The sequence below is a fragment of the Schistocerca gregaria genome, chromosome 2 (genome assembly GCF_023897955.1).
Source record: "Schistocerca gregaria isolate iqSchGreg1 chromosome 2, iqSchGreg1.2, whole genome shotgun sequence".
NCBI lineage: Eukaryota > Metazoa > Arthropoda > Insecta > Orthoptera > Acrididae > Schistocerca > Schistocerca gregaria.
The window spans coordinates 632,482,682-632,499,384 of NC_064921.1; the positions used below are offsets into that span (position 1 = coordinate 632,482,682).

The 16,703-nt window shown below is 40.8% G+C and overlaps 1 protein-coding gene across 1 annotated transcript in view; it reads right to left on the reverse strand.

Moving 5' to 3' along the window:
- LOC126334649 (E3 ubiquitin-protein ligase Su(dx)) overlaps positions 1-16,703 on the reverse strand; it is a 114,003-nt gene that overhangs the window by 47,138 nt on the left and 50,162 nt on the right. Inside the window, exon 6 of the mRNA XM_049997094.1 lies at positions 10,932-11,202. Coding sequence (XP_049853051.1) covers positions 10,932-11,202 — 271 coding nt within the window. The remainder of the gene's footprint in view (positions 1-10,931; positions 11,203-16,703) is intronic.

Here is a 16,703-nt window from a genome sequence, read left to right on the forward strand (position 1 = left end):
CCCATGCATATGCTAAAAATAACACCACAACATTGGCGACTACAACTGAAATGTACATATGACCATCAGCATTTGACATTGACACAGTGGAAGAGCACTGCATGGTCTGATAAATTCTGATACTTCCTTCACCATGCTGATAGGAGGGCTGAATCAGTTGGCTTCCAGATGAACAGTTCCTCGACACCTGTACTGTGAGGAGGCAAAAAGCTTGCAGCAGTTCCATTATGCTCTGGGGAACATTCACATGGGCAGCCATGGGTCCAGTGGAACTTGTGCAAGGCATCATGATGGCCAACATATACAGTGGTTGCGAACCACATGCATACCTTCATGATGATCATGTTTCCTGACAGCAGTGGCATTTTTTAACAAGATAATGTGCCATTTCACAAGGCCACGAGTGTGATACAGTTGTTCAAGGAACACAGTGGCAAGTTCCAATTGATGTGCTTACAGACAAGCAAGCATACCTCATGCCACCGTGAGCAAGTGTGTGTGTGTGTGTGTTTCTTTAGCTGAAGAAGGCTTTGGCTGAAAGCTTTAATATGTAACAGTCTTTTCGTTGTGCCTGTCTGCAGATCAAAGAGTCACCTATACAGTGAGTAGCAATCTATCCTTTTCCTCATATTCCAACCTGGAGTTGCCATTGTTTGAATTTTATACTGAAATTATACTTAACCTTTTGCTCCTAGTACTTGATCCTGCTACCTACAGAATTTCAAAGAGTGGTGATGGTGGTTGTTGTTGGAATGTTTTAGGCGGACTAAACAGCTAAGGTCATCAGTCCCCCATTCCAAAAACAGGCGAGACGGAAATTTACGGGGCAGGTAAAACCCCAAGGGGGAGGAGACGCCCCTCCCCCCAGTCACTGAAAGAACACCAATGCGGCAGCGAACACTAGAGACAAGAAGAGTACAGACGAATACCGGACAGAAAGAAACGGAAGAAAAGAAGAGGGCCGGAGACTGGTTGACTGACCATGGGTACAAAAAAGGGAAAGACTCAACCATCCTAATACACACTAAAATCTGCATCCGATTACGAGAGACTCGAGGACAAGAGACACAGAAAGGGAAAGGTGCAGGACCTCCCTAAATGGAACCATAAAAAGGACTACCACAGATAAAATTTAAAACGTCGTCAGCCATGGAGGCATCGTCGCATAAAACCAAAGGCAACATGCCCGGGAGATTAAAAGACTGCCGGAGGGTGCGCAGTCGGGGACACTCCAACAAAATGTGGACGACCGTCAACCGGGACCCACACTGACACAGGGGGGGATCCTCCTGACGCAAAAGATGTCCTTGCGTCAGGTAGGTATGGTCGATGCGTAGCCGACACAGGATGACAGAGTCCCTGCGAGAAGCCAGCAGGGAGGACCACCACACATCGGTCGTCTCCTTAACAGCCCGCAGTTTATTCGGTGAAGTCAGGCTACACCACTCGTCATGCCACATCCCAAGCAGCTTACGGCGCAATGCCAGCTGCAGATCACGAGCCGGGAGGCTGATCTCCAAAGCGGGGGCGTCGATCACCCCTTTGGCCAGCCTGTCGACACGTTCGTTCCCCGGGATGCCAACGTGACCTGGCGTCCAGACAAAGACCACCGAACGACCAGAGCGGGTAATGGCAAAAACAGACTCCTGAATAAAGGATACCAGAGGAGAAGAGGTATAGCAGCGGTCGATAGCCTGGAGGCTGCTCAGGGAGTCACTGCAGATGACAATGGACGTACCTGAGCAGGAACGCATATGCTCAAGAGCGCACAATATGGCCACCAGCTCTGCAGTAAAAATACTGCAGCCAGCCGGCAAGGAGCGCTGTTCAACATGGGCAGTGTGAGCAAAAGTGTAGGCAGTATGACCATCTACCAGGGAACCATCAGTGTAGACAGGCTCACAGCCTGAAAATGAGGTGAGGAGCGCAAGAAAAGGGCGATGGACGGCCACAGGCGGAACCAAGTCCTTGGGTTCCTGTGCCAAGTCCAGGCGGACAGATGGCTGGGGCATACACCAGGGAGGCGTGGGTGCACGGACCCGGAAGGGTGGCAGAAGAGGGAATGACCCCAGTTCCCACAGCAGGGACTGGACGCGAACAGCAATGGAAAGCCCAGACCTAGGTCGCCGGTCGGGCAGAGGGAGGACCATGGCAGGGAAAAGCAGGCGATGATTGGGATGGCCCAGCGAGCAATGCACGTGGACAGCATAGTCGGCGAGCAGTCTGTGGCGGCGAATCCGCAGCGGGGGAACCCCGGCCTCCACCAGTAGACTATCCACGGGGCTCGTACGGAAAGCGCCAGTTGCAAGCCAAACCCCACAGTGGTGTATGGGGTCCAACAATGTCAACACTGAGGGTGATGCAGACCCATAGGCCATGCTTCCATAATCAAGCCTGGACTGCACAAGGGCTCTGAACAATCGCAACAGCGTGCAGCGATCTGCACCCCAAGACGTGTGGCTCAGGCAGCGAGGGCATTGAGGTGCCGCCAGCACTTTTGCTTCAGCTGAGTAATATGAAGAACCCATGTGAGCCGGGCATCAAAGACGAGTCCTAAGAAGCGGCTAGTGTCCACCACTTCAAGTAGGTGGCCGTCGAGGTAAAGTTCCGGATGAGGGTGGACCGTCCGACGCCTGCAGAAGTGCATAACTCGAGTCTTGGCTGCAGAGAACTGAAATTCATGAGTCAGAGCCCATGATGCTGCCTTGCGAACGGCTGCTTGCAGCCTGCGTTCGGCAACTCCCGTAGTCGTTGAGCTAAATGAGATGCAGAAGTCGTCGGCATACAAAAAAGGAGACACCGACGACCCCACGGCCGCAGCCAGACCATTAATGGCCACTAGAAATAAGGAAACGCTCAACACCGAGCCCTGCGGGACCCCATTTTCCTGTATATAAGATGAACTAGAGGCGGCACCGACTTGCACCCGGAAAGAGCGGCGCAATAAAATGTTTTGAAGAAAAGCTGGGAGCTGACCACGAAGACCCCACTCATGCAAAGTAGCAAGGATGTGATGCCTCCATGTTGTGTCATATGCCTTCCACAGATCAAAAAATACAGCAACGAGATGCTGACGGCGGGCAAAGGCCGTACGGATAGCAGATTCCACCAAATTATCCGCAGCAGACCGGCCATGACGGAAGCCACCCTGGGATGGAGCGAGGAGACCGCGTGACTCAAGGACCCAACACAAACGCCGCCCCCCAATTAACATTGTCACAAGCTTTCACTAAATCTTTAAATGGCTAAAAATAGATTTTTGCCTTTCTTCAGTTCATCTTCTCACGGAAGTTGTAACGTCAATATTACCTCTTGAGTTCAAATATTCCTCTGAACTCCAAACTCACCTACCTGGAGGTTGGCTTCTACCAGTTTTCCCACTCTTCTGTAAATAATTTGTGTTAGCATATTGCAACTATGAGTTATTAAACTAATAGCTGGTAATATTCAATACTGCTGGCATCTATGTTCTGTGGAATTTAAATTTTTACATATTGGAATAGCTTTGCTATGGCTGGCTCTCCCATGATCTCAATAATTCTAAGGTAATGTTGTCTGCTCCAGAGACCCTGGTTCTTTCAGTGCCCAGTCAAATTATTCTCACATCTCATCTTCAAGTACTTCCTCTTCTCTTTCCATAAAATTGTCCTCAAGGTTTTTTTCCTTGTATAAACCTACACATTCCTCCCATTTTTCAGGTTTTCCCTTCTTTACTTCATTCCAGTTTGCCATTGGAGATCTTAACATTCATACAGGTACTTCTGTTTCCTCCAAATGTTTATCTAATTTTCCTGTGAGTGGTATCTATGTTTTCCGAATGTACACAGGCTTTTATATCCTTGCATCTGTCCTCTAACCATTTCTGCATAGCCACTTTGCACCCTCCATCGAACTCTTTAATTTCTGTATTCACTTTTATCTGCTTCATTTGTTCATTGCACTGTCTTTGTCCTAAGGCCTTTGACACATTTCGCTCTTGGCAGATGTTTTTGAGGGTAGTTTGTTTTTTTGTAAATGGCGCATATTCTTTGCAACTAAAATTTTCTCTCGTTTATGTTTTTTTGCTGCAGTATTACTTTAAAATTCCTGGATGAAAAATTCCCTGGTTGTTTCAGGATTTCTTGGTTGTCCTGGGGCTATACAACCTGAGCAAGTTTTCATTGGCGCAAGTCGTAACACACGCTATACAATCTTTAGTTCTTAAGATTTATAACTTTTATTGCATGTTTCTTTATGTTTATAATTTTGCCTAGTTTCGTCCATAACTAATGGACTATTAAAGATATATAAATTCTGAGTAGCACAATGAAAAAGAGCAGAAAAACTGCATTAAGGAAGTGATGCCAAATTAAATATTGTAACAGTATTTACTGACACAAAGAGAAAGAATTCTATTTCAGTACTGCAACAAAGTTTGAAATTTTTCAACTTTAATTACTGGGCAAATTACTATATGTATAAAGTAAGATATCACTTTAGCGCACAACTAATGACGCAGTCCAATCATTAAGAAGTACTTTGTATCAAAAAATGTAAGTGAGGCTGACGAAACTACAAACCTCATTAAGTGGCGCATACAGGAATTTCACTGATGGGGAGGACCGAGGCTACATAAGGGCGACGGTCATCATGATGTGGACAGAGTTCAGTATGACCTAGTTGGGGCATGGTCTCTGTTGGTCACAGAGTGTTCTGTGTGATCTAGTTGGAATAACATCTAGGTCAGGCTGAGGGGCGATTCCAGCCGCACGTGCTTTAGGAAGATAAAAGTTTCACAGGTAGTTCAGTAGCTGGACTTAGAAAACTCAGAGCCTAGTTAGGTGTGACTATTTTCTGACAGGTGCATTTTCGACTATTTCTCACCACTGAAGTTGGATTTTGTCTCAGTTTTACTCCAGATGGAACCTGATGATTTTTACTGTACATCAGCACTTGGAATTTAGTGTTATGTGTCTGTTTGACCTAATTATGTGTGAGTTAGTCCGCAGTTTATTCTCCTTTAATGATCTTAAGTGAATTTAGTTAATGTCTTTCAGCAGCTTCCAGTTTATTAAATTTGATATAGAGTGTTTACCTGCCACTGTGATCGGGGCTCCAATTGCCTTTTAACACTTACTGAAATAGTTAGTTTCACCAGTCTTTGAATGTATGTGAACATTTTAAAGACAATGCACTTTTATTAGTGAAAATTGAGATATTGTAATTGCAGGGTGTCATTTCATGTAATCTGCATCTAGATAAGCTTAGTGATTAATTGTCTTAATGGTTGACAGCATCAGGAGCAATTTTATTTCATTATTTCTAACGTGCATAGGAAAGGGAAGCTGAATTTATCATCCCTAGTGAAGACGACAAGAGCCATCGTATTTAATTTAAAGTTCAAAATTTTTCCCCGTGTTCCTTTCCCCCGTTTTTCAGCCACTCATTGACTGTTGCTCCCCTTGAATCTCTTAGTGACCTCTGGTTCTTTAAACTTATCACTTCATACCTAATAAATTATGGACAGTGGCCGCATCTGTTCTTGGAAGTGTTAGGTCATTTAACATCTATTATACATACATTAATCTTTGTCTGTCTCTACAATTTTCCTCCCTTTACTGATCTGTTTAACATTAGTTAAGCCCCAATGTACCCCTAACCTGTCCTATCTTCTCTCAAGTGTCTCCCATTTGGCTACTTTTCTCAAACATTCTTTTCATTTCATGCTTAAGCTGTCCACTTCATTTTAATACCATTTCGTAGCATCACATTCGAAATGATTCCAGTTTCTTTATCTCCAGCAGTTTTCCACAGTCCACTTTTGATGTCTGTTGAAGTCTACTTTCAAAACCATCTCCTTCAATTCTACGTCAATATTTTAAATCAGTCAAGTTATTCTGAAGCAGTCTTTGACCATGTGAATCTGATCCTGCTGCCACGTATAACTTTGACATTGCTGAGTAATTTTCTTCAGTTAACAAAAATTTGATTGGTACTTCTATAGCTTCTGCAATTTTGATATTTAACAAATCTCTACTCCTCCTTCCTCTACTCTTCATCGCTTTCATATATGTTTTCTCCTTAAACCAAATCTGTGCTATGTAGTCTCCGTCTTCTAATCACCTCTCTTCCTTCTCCCTTTTTTTCTGGCAATATTATGAAAAGAATAGTTGCTGCTCACTATTTAGCAGAGATACTGAGTCACAGATAGGCACAACAAAAAGAGTGTCAGAAAGTAAGCTTGCAGCCAACAAAGAGCTTCACCAGAAACACACACACACACACACACACACACACACACACACACACACACACACACACACGTGAACACATTCTCTGGTTGCTGAGGCCAGCCCTTAGCAGCCAGAGACTGCGGTCGTGTGTGTGTGTGTGTGTGTGTGTGTGTGTGTGTGTGAGAGAGAGAGAGAGAGAGAGAGAGAGAGAGAGAGAGAGAGAGAATTCCCCCTCCCCCCCCATCTGTGACTCAGCATCTCTGTTATATGGTGGGTAGCAATTATCCTTTCCATAATATTGCCATATTCCATACTGGGTTTTCCATTGTTCAACTTATTTTTGGTAACATTTTTCTTTTCAGTGGGTAAACTGATCATCTAATACCACTTTCACAGCAATGTGCGAGCTTGAGATACCAGCTTGATCATCTGATAGTTCAGATATTTATCTACTAATGGAATTCGATTGGAAGTCTCCCGTATTGTAAATTTCAGATAAATCATTAAAAAAATTACCTGATACTACAACCTCCAAATAACTTTAGTAAGTCGTCTTTTTGGAGGAGGGATGGGAAAGGGTGAAGAGTGTCAGAATTCTTACAATGAGGATACAGCTTTTGCTGTGCCGATCTCTTCATCTCGGAGTAGCACTTACTAGTGTTTGGTCAAATTCTAAACACATTACCCAACCATCTACCTCCTCCAATTCATTCTACAATGATAATTTTTTTGTATCTCTGGCACTCAAAACTGGAGTTGTTGGTAATGATGACTGTTAGTGCAGAGTGTACGCAGTTCTGTGGAGGCAACTGCGACGTCTTGTGAGGGGACTGGGATTAGCATTTCCGTGCAGCTCAGTCTGGATGGGAGGAGTACAGACACAAGGAACAGTTCTGTACATCAAGGTGCCCAAAAGCTAATAAGCACCTCTTTCACGTACTTCTAATGGTCAAGTACCACAGTAATGAACTGTGAAAGTAACTGAAGAAGCTCATTTGGTGTCACATGCGCCTCTGGACTTCGTACAGATTCATGGCCAATATCTTTATGGTCTGTTCAAATCCTGTTCCTAACTTAAATTGATCTGGTTCTTTTCCAATGTCAAAGCCCTCTTCCTGGACATTGATCATCTCACTGATATTCATATCCATACCTCAACCCTATCTAACCAACCAATAAGCAATAATATTTCCACTTCGATAGCTGCTGCCATTCCACATCAAACACTTCCTATACTGTAGCCTAGGCATCTAGGGTAGATCATTATGCAACTTTCGCTGACCATGGTTCCTACCCCTGCCATAGTTCTACTTGTAAAACCTGTCCTATACCACCCCATATTACCACTACCTCCAACCTCACTACTGGTAAATAATACAACAGCTTTTTGTATAGGAAGGAAGATTAAGAGTTTAGTATCCCAACGAGAGTATGGTCATTAGAGATAGAGCACAAGCTCAGATTATGAAAGGATGAGGTAGGAAATCGGCCATGCTCTTTTTAAAGACATCGTCCTGGCATCTGTCTGGAGCAATTTAGGGATGGAACCATACTGCAATTTGCTTGGAGCAATCTAGGGAAATCATGGAAAACCTAAATCTGGGTGGTCAGTAAGGGAGTTTAACAGCTGGCCTCTAGAGGAAAACATGGGAATACTCAATAACCATTTGCCATGCATGTCTATAGCAGGCTATTCCAGCACATGTGTCCACCCAGGAGAAAGCAGGTAGACATGGGCACAGGTGGGCAGGGATGAGCAAATGGATGATGTACCAGCAGCCTAGGAGGCAGGGTGTAGTGTATGCTTGTGCAGAATGCATGCAACAGAGATGTAAAGTGGGTAGCCTACATTATCTGCACCTGCCCACAAGCAGAATATGGGCAGCATTGAAACAACCTGCTCTACAGCATGACTCAATAGGCTCAAATCTTTGTTATATCACACAGACTATCTGAATCCTCTCACTTCCCAAGAGATTCCCCGAACAATTAACTCATTCAATTATCTTTTATTATTTGATTCAAAATAATGCATCCAGGCCTCATGTTGTGTGATAATTTGACCACGAAAAGAACCTCCTTCATGTGTATATCAGTTCTAGTGTTCTTAATAGGTGCACAAAATTAAGATAAATACGTAGCCCCATACCAAAAATGCACTTGCATTGAGCCATGTAAATTACAGAGGACATTGTATGCAAATTCATGATTCAAATTAAATTACACAGAAATTTCACTAACAATGTGCCTGTTGACATAGATTCTATAAAAACATGCCTGTTGACACAGATTTGAAATTTGATCTTCCGTTTGTTGTCAGACTTTGTATGCATAGCAATCTTCCACTCCAATGCCTGTTTTCAATATTTTTTATCCACTCATACATTCTGCCTTTACTTAAATAGGAGAAGCCAGTAAGAACAGAAGCTTACTGCAAAATGACATCAAAATGAGGTGTCACTTGATGGGAATGTCAACGGTAATAGCAGTTGACAAATGAAAAACTTTACAGATGTACTGTTGGATTGCATCATATTCTGTTGCTTTCATATTACAACTTGCATGTTAAGACAGTATGCTGTTTCAAGGCAATAGTACATAGAAGCTTCATCACAAACATGTCACTCTTGGTACGATTTGTAATAATTAAATGTCAGTTAATGACATATCGGTGGTGAAAGCCTTCAGGAAATCCTAACATGAAAGAGACAGTTGTTGAAGTGCGGAGTCACAGAGGAGAAAGAAGTAAGTTTTCATATTTTTTGATCTTAACATTTGTAAGAGATTCTGGGATTGTCTTTCTAATGCAACAGTATATTCTGCAATATTCTACATTATTTACATGAAACAGTGGTCTTTCTTAAGAGTGAGTTTTATTCAATTTTGTGAGTTCGGTCTACTTAAAAAATGACATTAACTTGCTGTGATTTTAACGAGCAGTAGTTAAATTTGTATTCTTGCTTGTCACAAAAATCTGCCAATTTTTCTTCATCAAATATGACATGAGTTATACGAGTCTGGTTATGCTTAAGTTGCTGTGAGTGAAACAAGCACTAATGACAATTACATTCTTGACTGTGTAAAAATTTAGCTGTTTGTGATTTCTGAGGGTCCACTTGCACACAAGCTAAGCTACTGTGACTCATGCCTTTGTGGCTGCATCAAGTGACAAGTCATTTTGACATCACGTCACGGTAACATATCGGTGACACTAGCTTCTCCCTTACTTAACCTACTGGCTCCACTGCCTCTGACCACAAAATATACACCAATACTCACTGCATGCACCACTAATCAATCCACAGTGACTTCTATGCACTTCTTGTTCATTTCACATCTGTACAATATATACTGCTGGCTTTCAATTGCATTCTTTTGCACTGCAGAATTTCCTTCTTTCATTGATAACCTGAAGTTGAGTCATGCGTAGTTTCTTTTTGTGTGTGTGTGTGTGTGTGTGTGTGTGTGTGTGTGTGTGTGTGTGTGTGTGTGTGTGTGTGTGTGTGTGTGTCTGCCTTTGCTGTAACATCTGGTGACCTCCCCAACAACAATTACTTGTTTTGATATTAAATTGAATTCTTTTTCGTGCTGTGCTTGTTACATTTATTTTGTCCTGTGGTTGGTGGCTCAGAGCATTTCCCTTTTGTCTTGTTCAGTTTTAACTAGTCAACATCCGTATTATTTAATCAATTTTGGGACAAGCAGTTGAATCAGCAACAATTCTTCATCCAAAATTTCAGATGAAAACTTTATACTCACAGTGTAGTGTTACAATAACTCAACATTTCACTGAATATTAAATTCACAAGGAAAAAAAAATGTAAAGTACAGTATCTCATTTCTTTATCCTCTCCATGTTCTTCATTCTTTTGAAACTGAGATGACTGTCCCTTATACTACATCTATTCATACTTCCCAGTCCAGCATTTGATTCTTAAATTCTTAGTTGTAATTTAATTCAGTTACTATTTTCCAGTCTATGACACATATAGCTTTGCTGTTGCGATTTTAGAAGAGGCTGTTTAATAGAAGTTACTGTCAGAGACGTTCCACTTCTGAAGAAGGACTTTGTCTGAGACCTTTAATATTTCTAGTATTATTTTGATTGTACCTGTCTGCAACTCAACACCTCATCTATGTGGTGAGTAGCAACCTGGTCTTTCCATAATGTTGTTAAATACAACAAATACACCTATCTCCCCTTATTTCTTCCTTTCAGCCCATATTCTTCAATAATTCTGCTATCTTCCTTCCCCTTAATGTAGCATTCCATCAGTGAAGACTGACTTTCATACCCACATCTATACTTTTATTAATTCCTCAACATTCTCATATATTCTTTCCACCTTTTCATCACCTGCCTGTGATAGGGCACATAACGCTGCCAAGTGGTGACTAGTATTGATTTTATGTCAGTCATGAGGTAATGGATTTGTATCTACAAGAAGAAGAGTAATTCCATCAGTGTCTATCTTACAGTAACTCACTACAGCATCTATCTTTTATTGGTGATGACACAAAAACCTGTTACATTACCTACTTACAATGGTGCCACTAACCTACAGTTGCCTGAAAAGTTTTTCTCCTCTTTTGATTTTGTACAAACACCACTTTCTAAGTCAATCTTCAGCATAACCATCTTGCACAACATTACAAATTCAAATTGGAAACTATACTAGAAACAGAATATTGACTTCAGGTAAATCAGACATTACTGACCCTGCAGGTAGTGGCTCTTCAACTCCTACAGCTTGACCCCTCTGTGTGGGTGCTTCAATGCCACCATTTGCTGGCTGTCCAAGTGGTACACCAACTGGATTAGGACTAGGCATGCCATTAACTGCTGGCACACCATTCATGGTGGGGAGTGATGGTACCGCTGACAGTGCAGGTGCTCCCGAAGCAGATGCACCGCCAGATGGTACTTGCACTGATGTTCCATTTATTGTGGCTGCTGATGGAGGGCTTGCTGGAGTAATTGAATTGGAACCTGTGTAATTGCAGAATACACTTTATCAGAAAACAAGAAAAGACATAAACAGCATAAACCAAAAATAACATACAATGAATTCCAAACTGAGAAGAAACTACAATAATTTAGAATGGAATCAGTTATTGACACTAGCATAGTATTAAACAGCTTACTGATTATTACATGGGAGGAAATAATCAGTGATCCTCTACAGGGTACCAATCTTTACAATAAACGTATTTTAAATTAATTGCAAGCTGAAAATTATTATTTACAATTGTTTCATGTAGAATATTAGTTATAGCTTGCTTTGTGTTTGGCCCCCTGAAAAGGATGACAAAAACATGGAAATGTCAAACAATCAATTGTGAAATGAATCACCTTAATCCACATCGAAAGCAATTAAGGATTACACTGAAGTCTAAAGTCTAGGACCCACAAAAGGCAGTAGTTGGCCATACACATTATTGTCTTATTCACGTACCTGTAGGGAAAATGCTGCTCTAGCTACTTGGAAATTCTCAGTGCTTTATAGTGTGAGGAAAGCTGTTTAAGTATTAGGTTCTTTTAATGAGTCACAAAATTGACCTGTTTCATATGCATATTTCAAAAGAGCAACAATTACTTTAGAGCAAACAATCTGCTCCAACATGAAGTTGTTGTTAGTGTCATGATGTGCCAGAACATGGAAACAATGCTGGATATATTTGTTTTCTATGTTGAGAACGAGTGGTTGTAAAGTTATTTGTATGCAGAACTTGAAATTATCATTGGGTATGAAAAACTCCATCTAATGAAATAGCAGGCTCCACCTCTCCTGTACACTTTATGATATGAATTCCTATCTGTATGTGACAATACAGCTAACCACACAAAAATAATTATTCCATTCAGTATGGGTTGAGATTAATGGAAGCATTTCTTTTGGGTTATTGTAATGTATAATACATATGCATAACATATACAATTAGAAGTTCATCATCTCATTGATTATTTTGAAACAATAAAAGCAATAAAGCAATGAGAAAAGTTAAATTGAAGATAACTATTTGTTTAACATTGTATCTTTCTATCATGCGATCTATTACATTTGTAAAATAAGCAACAAATAAATCTGTTAAATTTTAAGATTATTATTTAAGAATATTTAAATTGAGATTTACTATTCCCAATTTAGGTATCTGTTATATGTTTGTATTAATTTCAGTGAAAACACGTTACTTAAAAAAAAAAATAAGTCAACGAACATGGAATTACATTATATTGCAACACAGACAAAAGTTATTAGGAAGAACTATCATGTGCCTTGAAGGAATCATTTTGTTATCAATTGACAAATTGATTTTGGTTAACATCACTTTATTTCAAACTCTAGTAAAAGAAAGAACAACGCAAACTCCAGGACTTTCAAACATAAATTTGAAATTAATTTAAATAATAAATAACACCCAGTTGAAACATTAAAACAGCAGATTCCAAAAACCTATAATTCCTTTGTTATAATTGATACTGTAATTCGAAAATTATTGTACATGGAAAAAGTGTAGATTTCTAGAACTTTCTGGTGCACGCAACGAGGTGTCAACTAAGGCTTCATAAGGAGTTGCTTTCCGGACGTTTCGGCAGTGAGGTTGCATTCAGTTGTTATTCAGACACTCTCTAGTTAAAAGTGAGCTTGGTAAGAAAATGTTTCTTTTTGTGTGTACTTCACTATATCATGTTAAAAGAAATATTTTGGAAGAAAATAAATAGCAAGAAACCAAATGGCATACAGTGTTGCAATCAGCACAATAACAAATCCACCACTACAGACAATGTAGCCAGAGATTATCTGCGAGACATCTACAACACAATGAAGGAAGATAAATATATTTAATTAGTATTCATAACTATCTCTTCCCAGGGGGAAATATATAGTGTAATACTGGTATGTAGATACACCAAACATGCACTCACAATGATTCGTGTTCAATGTTTTGGTTAATACTGCTTGGTCACATGAATCCAGGGCACGGTAACACAGCACAGTCCCAGTTGCAGGTTCTCATTCTAATGGCTTCCGGGGGGGGGGAGGGGGGGGGGGTAGGCGAGAAGACGAATTTCAATATTTCATATAATAATTAACTGAATTTAAAGATTTAAAATGCTATCATTATTTACTCATTAAGAGTATAGTCTTACATCACAGGTTTAGCACATTTTGCAGATAATATTCACACAAACCAGTGAATGCACCGACACTATTATATCATTGTATGACAAACAGTTCAGGAGACATGACATCATATAAACATTAAGATGCTTGAAAAACTAGCTTTTGCTTAAACTTAGTCCAGATTACCCAGACTATATTCATTCAGTGTTTTATCATTAGGGACATGACTTCCAACAAACTTTAGACATAACTTCAAATCTTTTTTCTCACTTACATGCTTAATGTCAAATATTTAACACATTTCATTCAGTTGTAAACAAATAAGAAGTTGAAAGCTGTTTTATACCTGGGAGCTTGATTCTTTAATAAAACAGGCATTTACTGGTAGTTACAAAATGAACTCCCAACGACTCCTCTCAGGGAATGTTTGCTAGTATTTGATGGTTGGTGGCAGCAGTGATTTCATGTGGTGTACCATGGTAATGTCTCTCTTGCTACTCCGGAGTATCTTCTTTCCTCAACACAACTTTAATAGAATACCTTGCATCACATTCCAAATGTGTCTGAGGGTATGCTAAACAACTGAAGATTTAGTGTAGAGATGATCAGTCGATGCAAGAGGCTGGCAAAAAGTGAGGGTTTCTGATAAGTGTGATCCCTCTGGTTCTTTCCAATGCTACTATACGAGGTGTTTAGCAAGTCAATGGTTAGTCAATGGAAATAGAGGACACAGTCACTGTATCAAAGTAGAGCTGGACAGTAGTTGCAGAGTTACTGGCTAGTTTGCTCAAAAAGAAATATTTCCAGCACTACCGTAGGAAATGACGATAAAATGGAGGATGCAGTCATCTAACGAAAGACTGGTGACATAAAAAAAGACTAGTGACAGACTTTCACACTATGTACTACAATAGAATTTTGTATTATAGTAACATGTTTGCACCACATGCTTGAATTTTTAAAAATGAGGGCACAACACTTTTTTTGAGCAGAAATCATGATTATACATGAGTTATTTTGATTTTGATAGTAGTAAAGTTGTTCTTTAATACAACTGCTCAGAGCCTTTACTGTTTCCTCTTTGTTACAGAAAAAAACTTTGACTTTCATAATTCTTAATTTATATTACTCTTTGTTTACATTCAACTGCAACCTAAGCAGTTCCATTCTCAAGATTACATGTCCTACTTAGATCTTACTAGAGACCAACAAAAATAATCATCTATTGATAATATAATGTAAATGGACAGATTAAAAAAAAATCTATTCACCAAGCGGTAGCAGGGGAACACACACACACACACACAATGGGACTTAACTATTATAATCTTTTGGAGCCAGTGGCTCCTTCTTCTGGCAGAAGAGTTGAAGGAGAAGTAAGAGGGGTGAAGGGAAAGGACTGGAGATGTTTAAGGAAAGAGGCACAGTTTAGAAAAGTCACCCAGAACCCCGGGTCAAGGGAGACTTACCGGACGGGATGAGAAGGAAAGACTGATTGTTGGGGACTGCACTGGATGAGATTTGAAAATATGAAAGCTTAAAGGTGGAAGACAGGGTAATGTGCAAGATGGAAATTACTGCTAAAACATCACGCATGAGTTAATAAGAGTGAAAAGCTAAGTGCATTGTATGTAATAGAGGTGGAAGGGGGGGGGGGGGGGGAGAGGAGGAGAAAAATAGACAGGTCAGAAAATGAAAGACATAGGAAACTGAAATATAGTGAAGAAAGTAGTAGTTTCTGTGAATAATTGCTGAGACGGAAGGTATTAACATAAATTAAGGCCAGGTGGATGGCGAGAACCAAAGATATGTTTTAGTGCTAGTTTCCACCAGCGGAGTTCTAAGAAACTTTTGTCTGGAAGAAGAATATAGATGGTGCGTGTGGTGAAACAGGCACCGAGGTCATGACTGTCATGTTGTACAAGATGATCTGCAACAGGATACTGTGTGCTGCCTGTATACAACCTCTGCCTATGTACTGTTGTGATGGGTAAGTTTCTAATACAGCAAGCTCTTGCACTTACACAACTAATCTGTGACCTATATGCCTCATCTGCCAATTTCCACTCCTCCAGACTTCTCTCCTCCAATAAAATCCTGCAGTTATCTGCCTCCCATGTTTCCTTGGATGGTATCATCTGCCAAACAACTTAAGACTGCGACAACAAGTCAGACTTCACCTCACAAAGTTATCCCACCTTCTCCTAAACAACCTTGACAGTGGTGTTTCCCTTCCTGTTCCTCTGTATCTCCCAAAAAATCCAACCATCCTCTCCTATAAACTGAGCTTGGACACCTCCTTAACATCCCACAGCCTTCACCACTGCCTCTCATACATGTAATAAGTCATAATCACAAGAACCTATCACAACAGTACAGTGTTCTCAACTTCTCACCCAAAGCACTCCCCCCCCCCCCCCCTCCCCCTGCCCCAGGAAATATCAATTTGCAACAGCAAAGCTGACATTGAACCCTGCCTTGAACAGTTCTGACCACGATCCCAACTTGATCTACCACCACTACCTCAGAATCATCCCTTACAAGCCTTACAAGAATTCCTCACATTCATCATTACTTCACAACCTTTCCATGTCCCTACAAGATCCTAACCTCTCCTCTGCAGAACTCCATGCTCTATGTTCCCTAAAAGCTGATGACTTCCTCATTATCCTCCCAGCAGACAAAGGATGTACTACTGTGGTACTTGACCGACAGGAGTATATTAGTGAAGGTCTACGCCAGCTGTCTGACACCTCTACATACAGTATCTGCCACCAAGCTCCCATCCCTGTGATTCAAACTGACCTGCAGTCACTCTTAAAATCCTCAGGCCCCTCAAAAGGACTTAGACCACAATCCATAGAACTTCTTACCGCACCAAAAACACATACTCTCACCTTTTACCTTCTACCTAAGATCCACAAACCCAATCATCCTGGTCATCCTATAGCTGCTGGCATCAAAGCACCTACCGAATGTATATCTGCCTTAGTTGATCAATACCTGTAACCCACAGTACAAAGACTTCCCTCCTATATTAAAGATACTGACCATTTCCTATATCATCTGAAATCTATGCCCATCCCATTCCTGCCACACACCTTGCTTCTCACCATTGATGCTATCTCCCTCTATACCAACATCCCCCACATACATGGTCAGTCTGCTGCTGAACATTTCCTCAGCCAAAGCCCACCTGATTCCAAGTCTATGACATCGTCCTTGGTCACCTTAATCACCTTTATACTTACCAACAATTACTTAACCTTTCAGAGGCAGACATAAAAACAGATCACGGGTATGGCTATCGGAACCAAGATGGCTCCCTCCTATGTCAATCTCTTCATAGATCACTTGGAGGGGG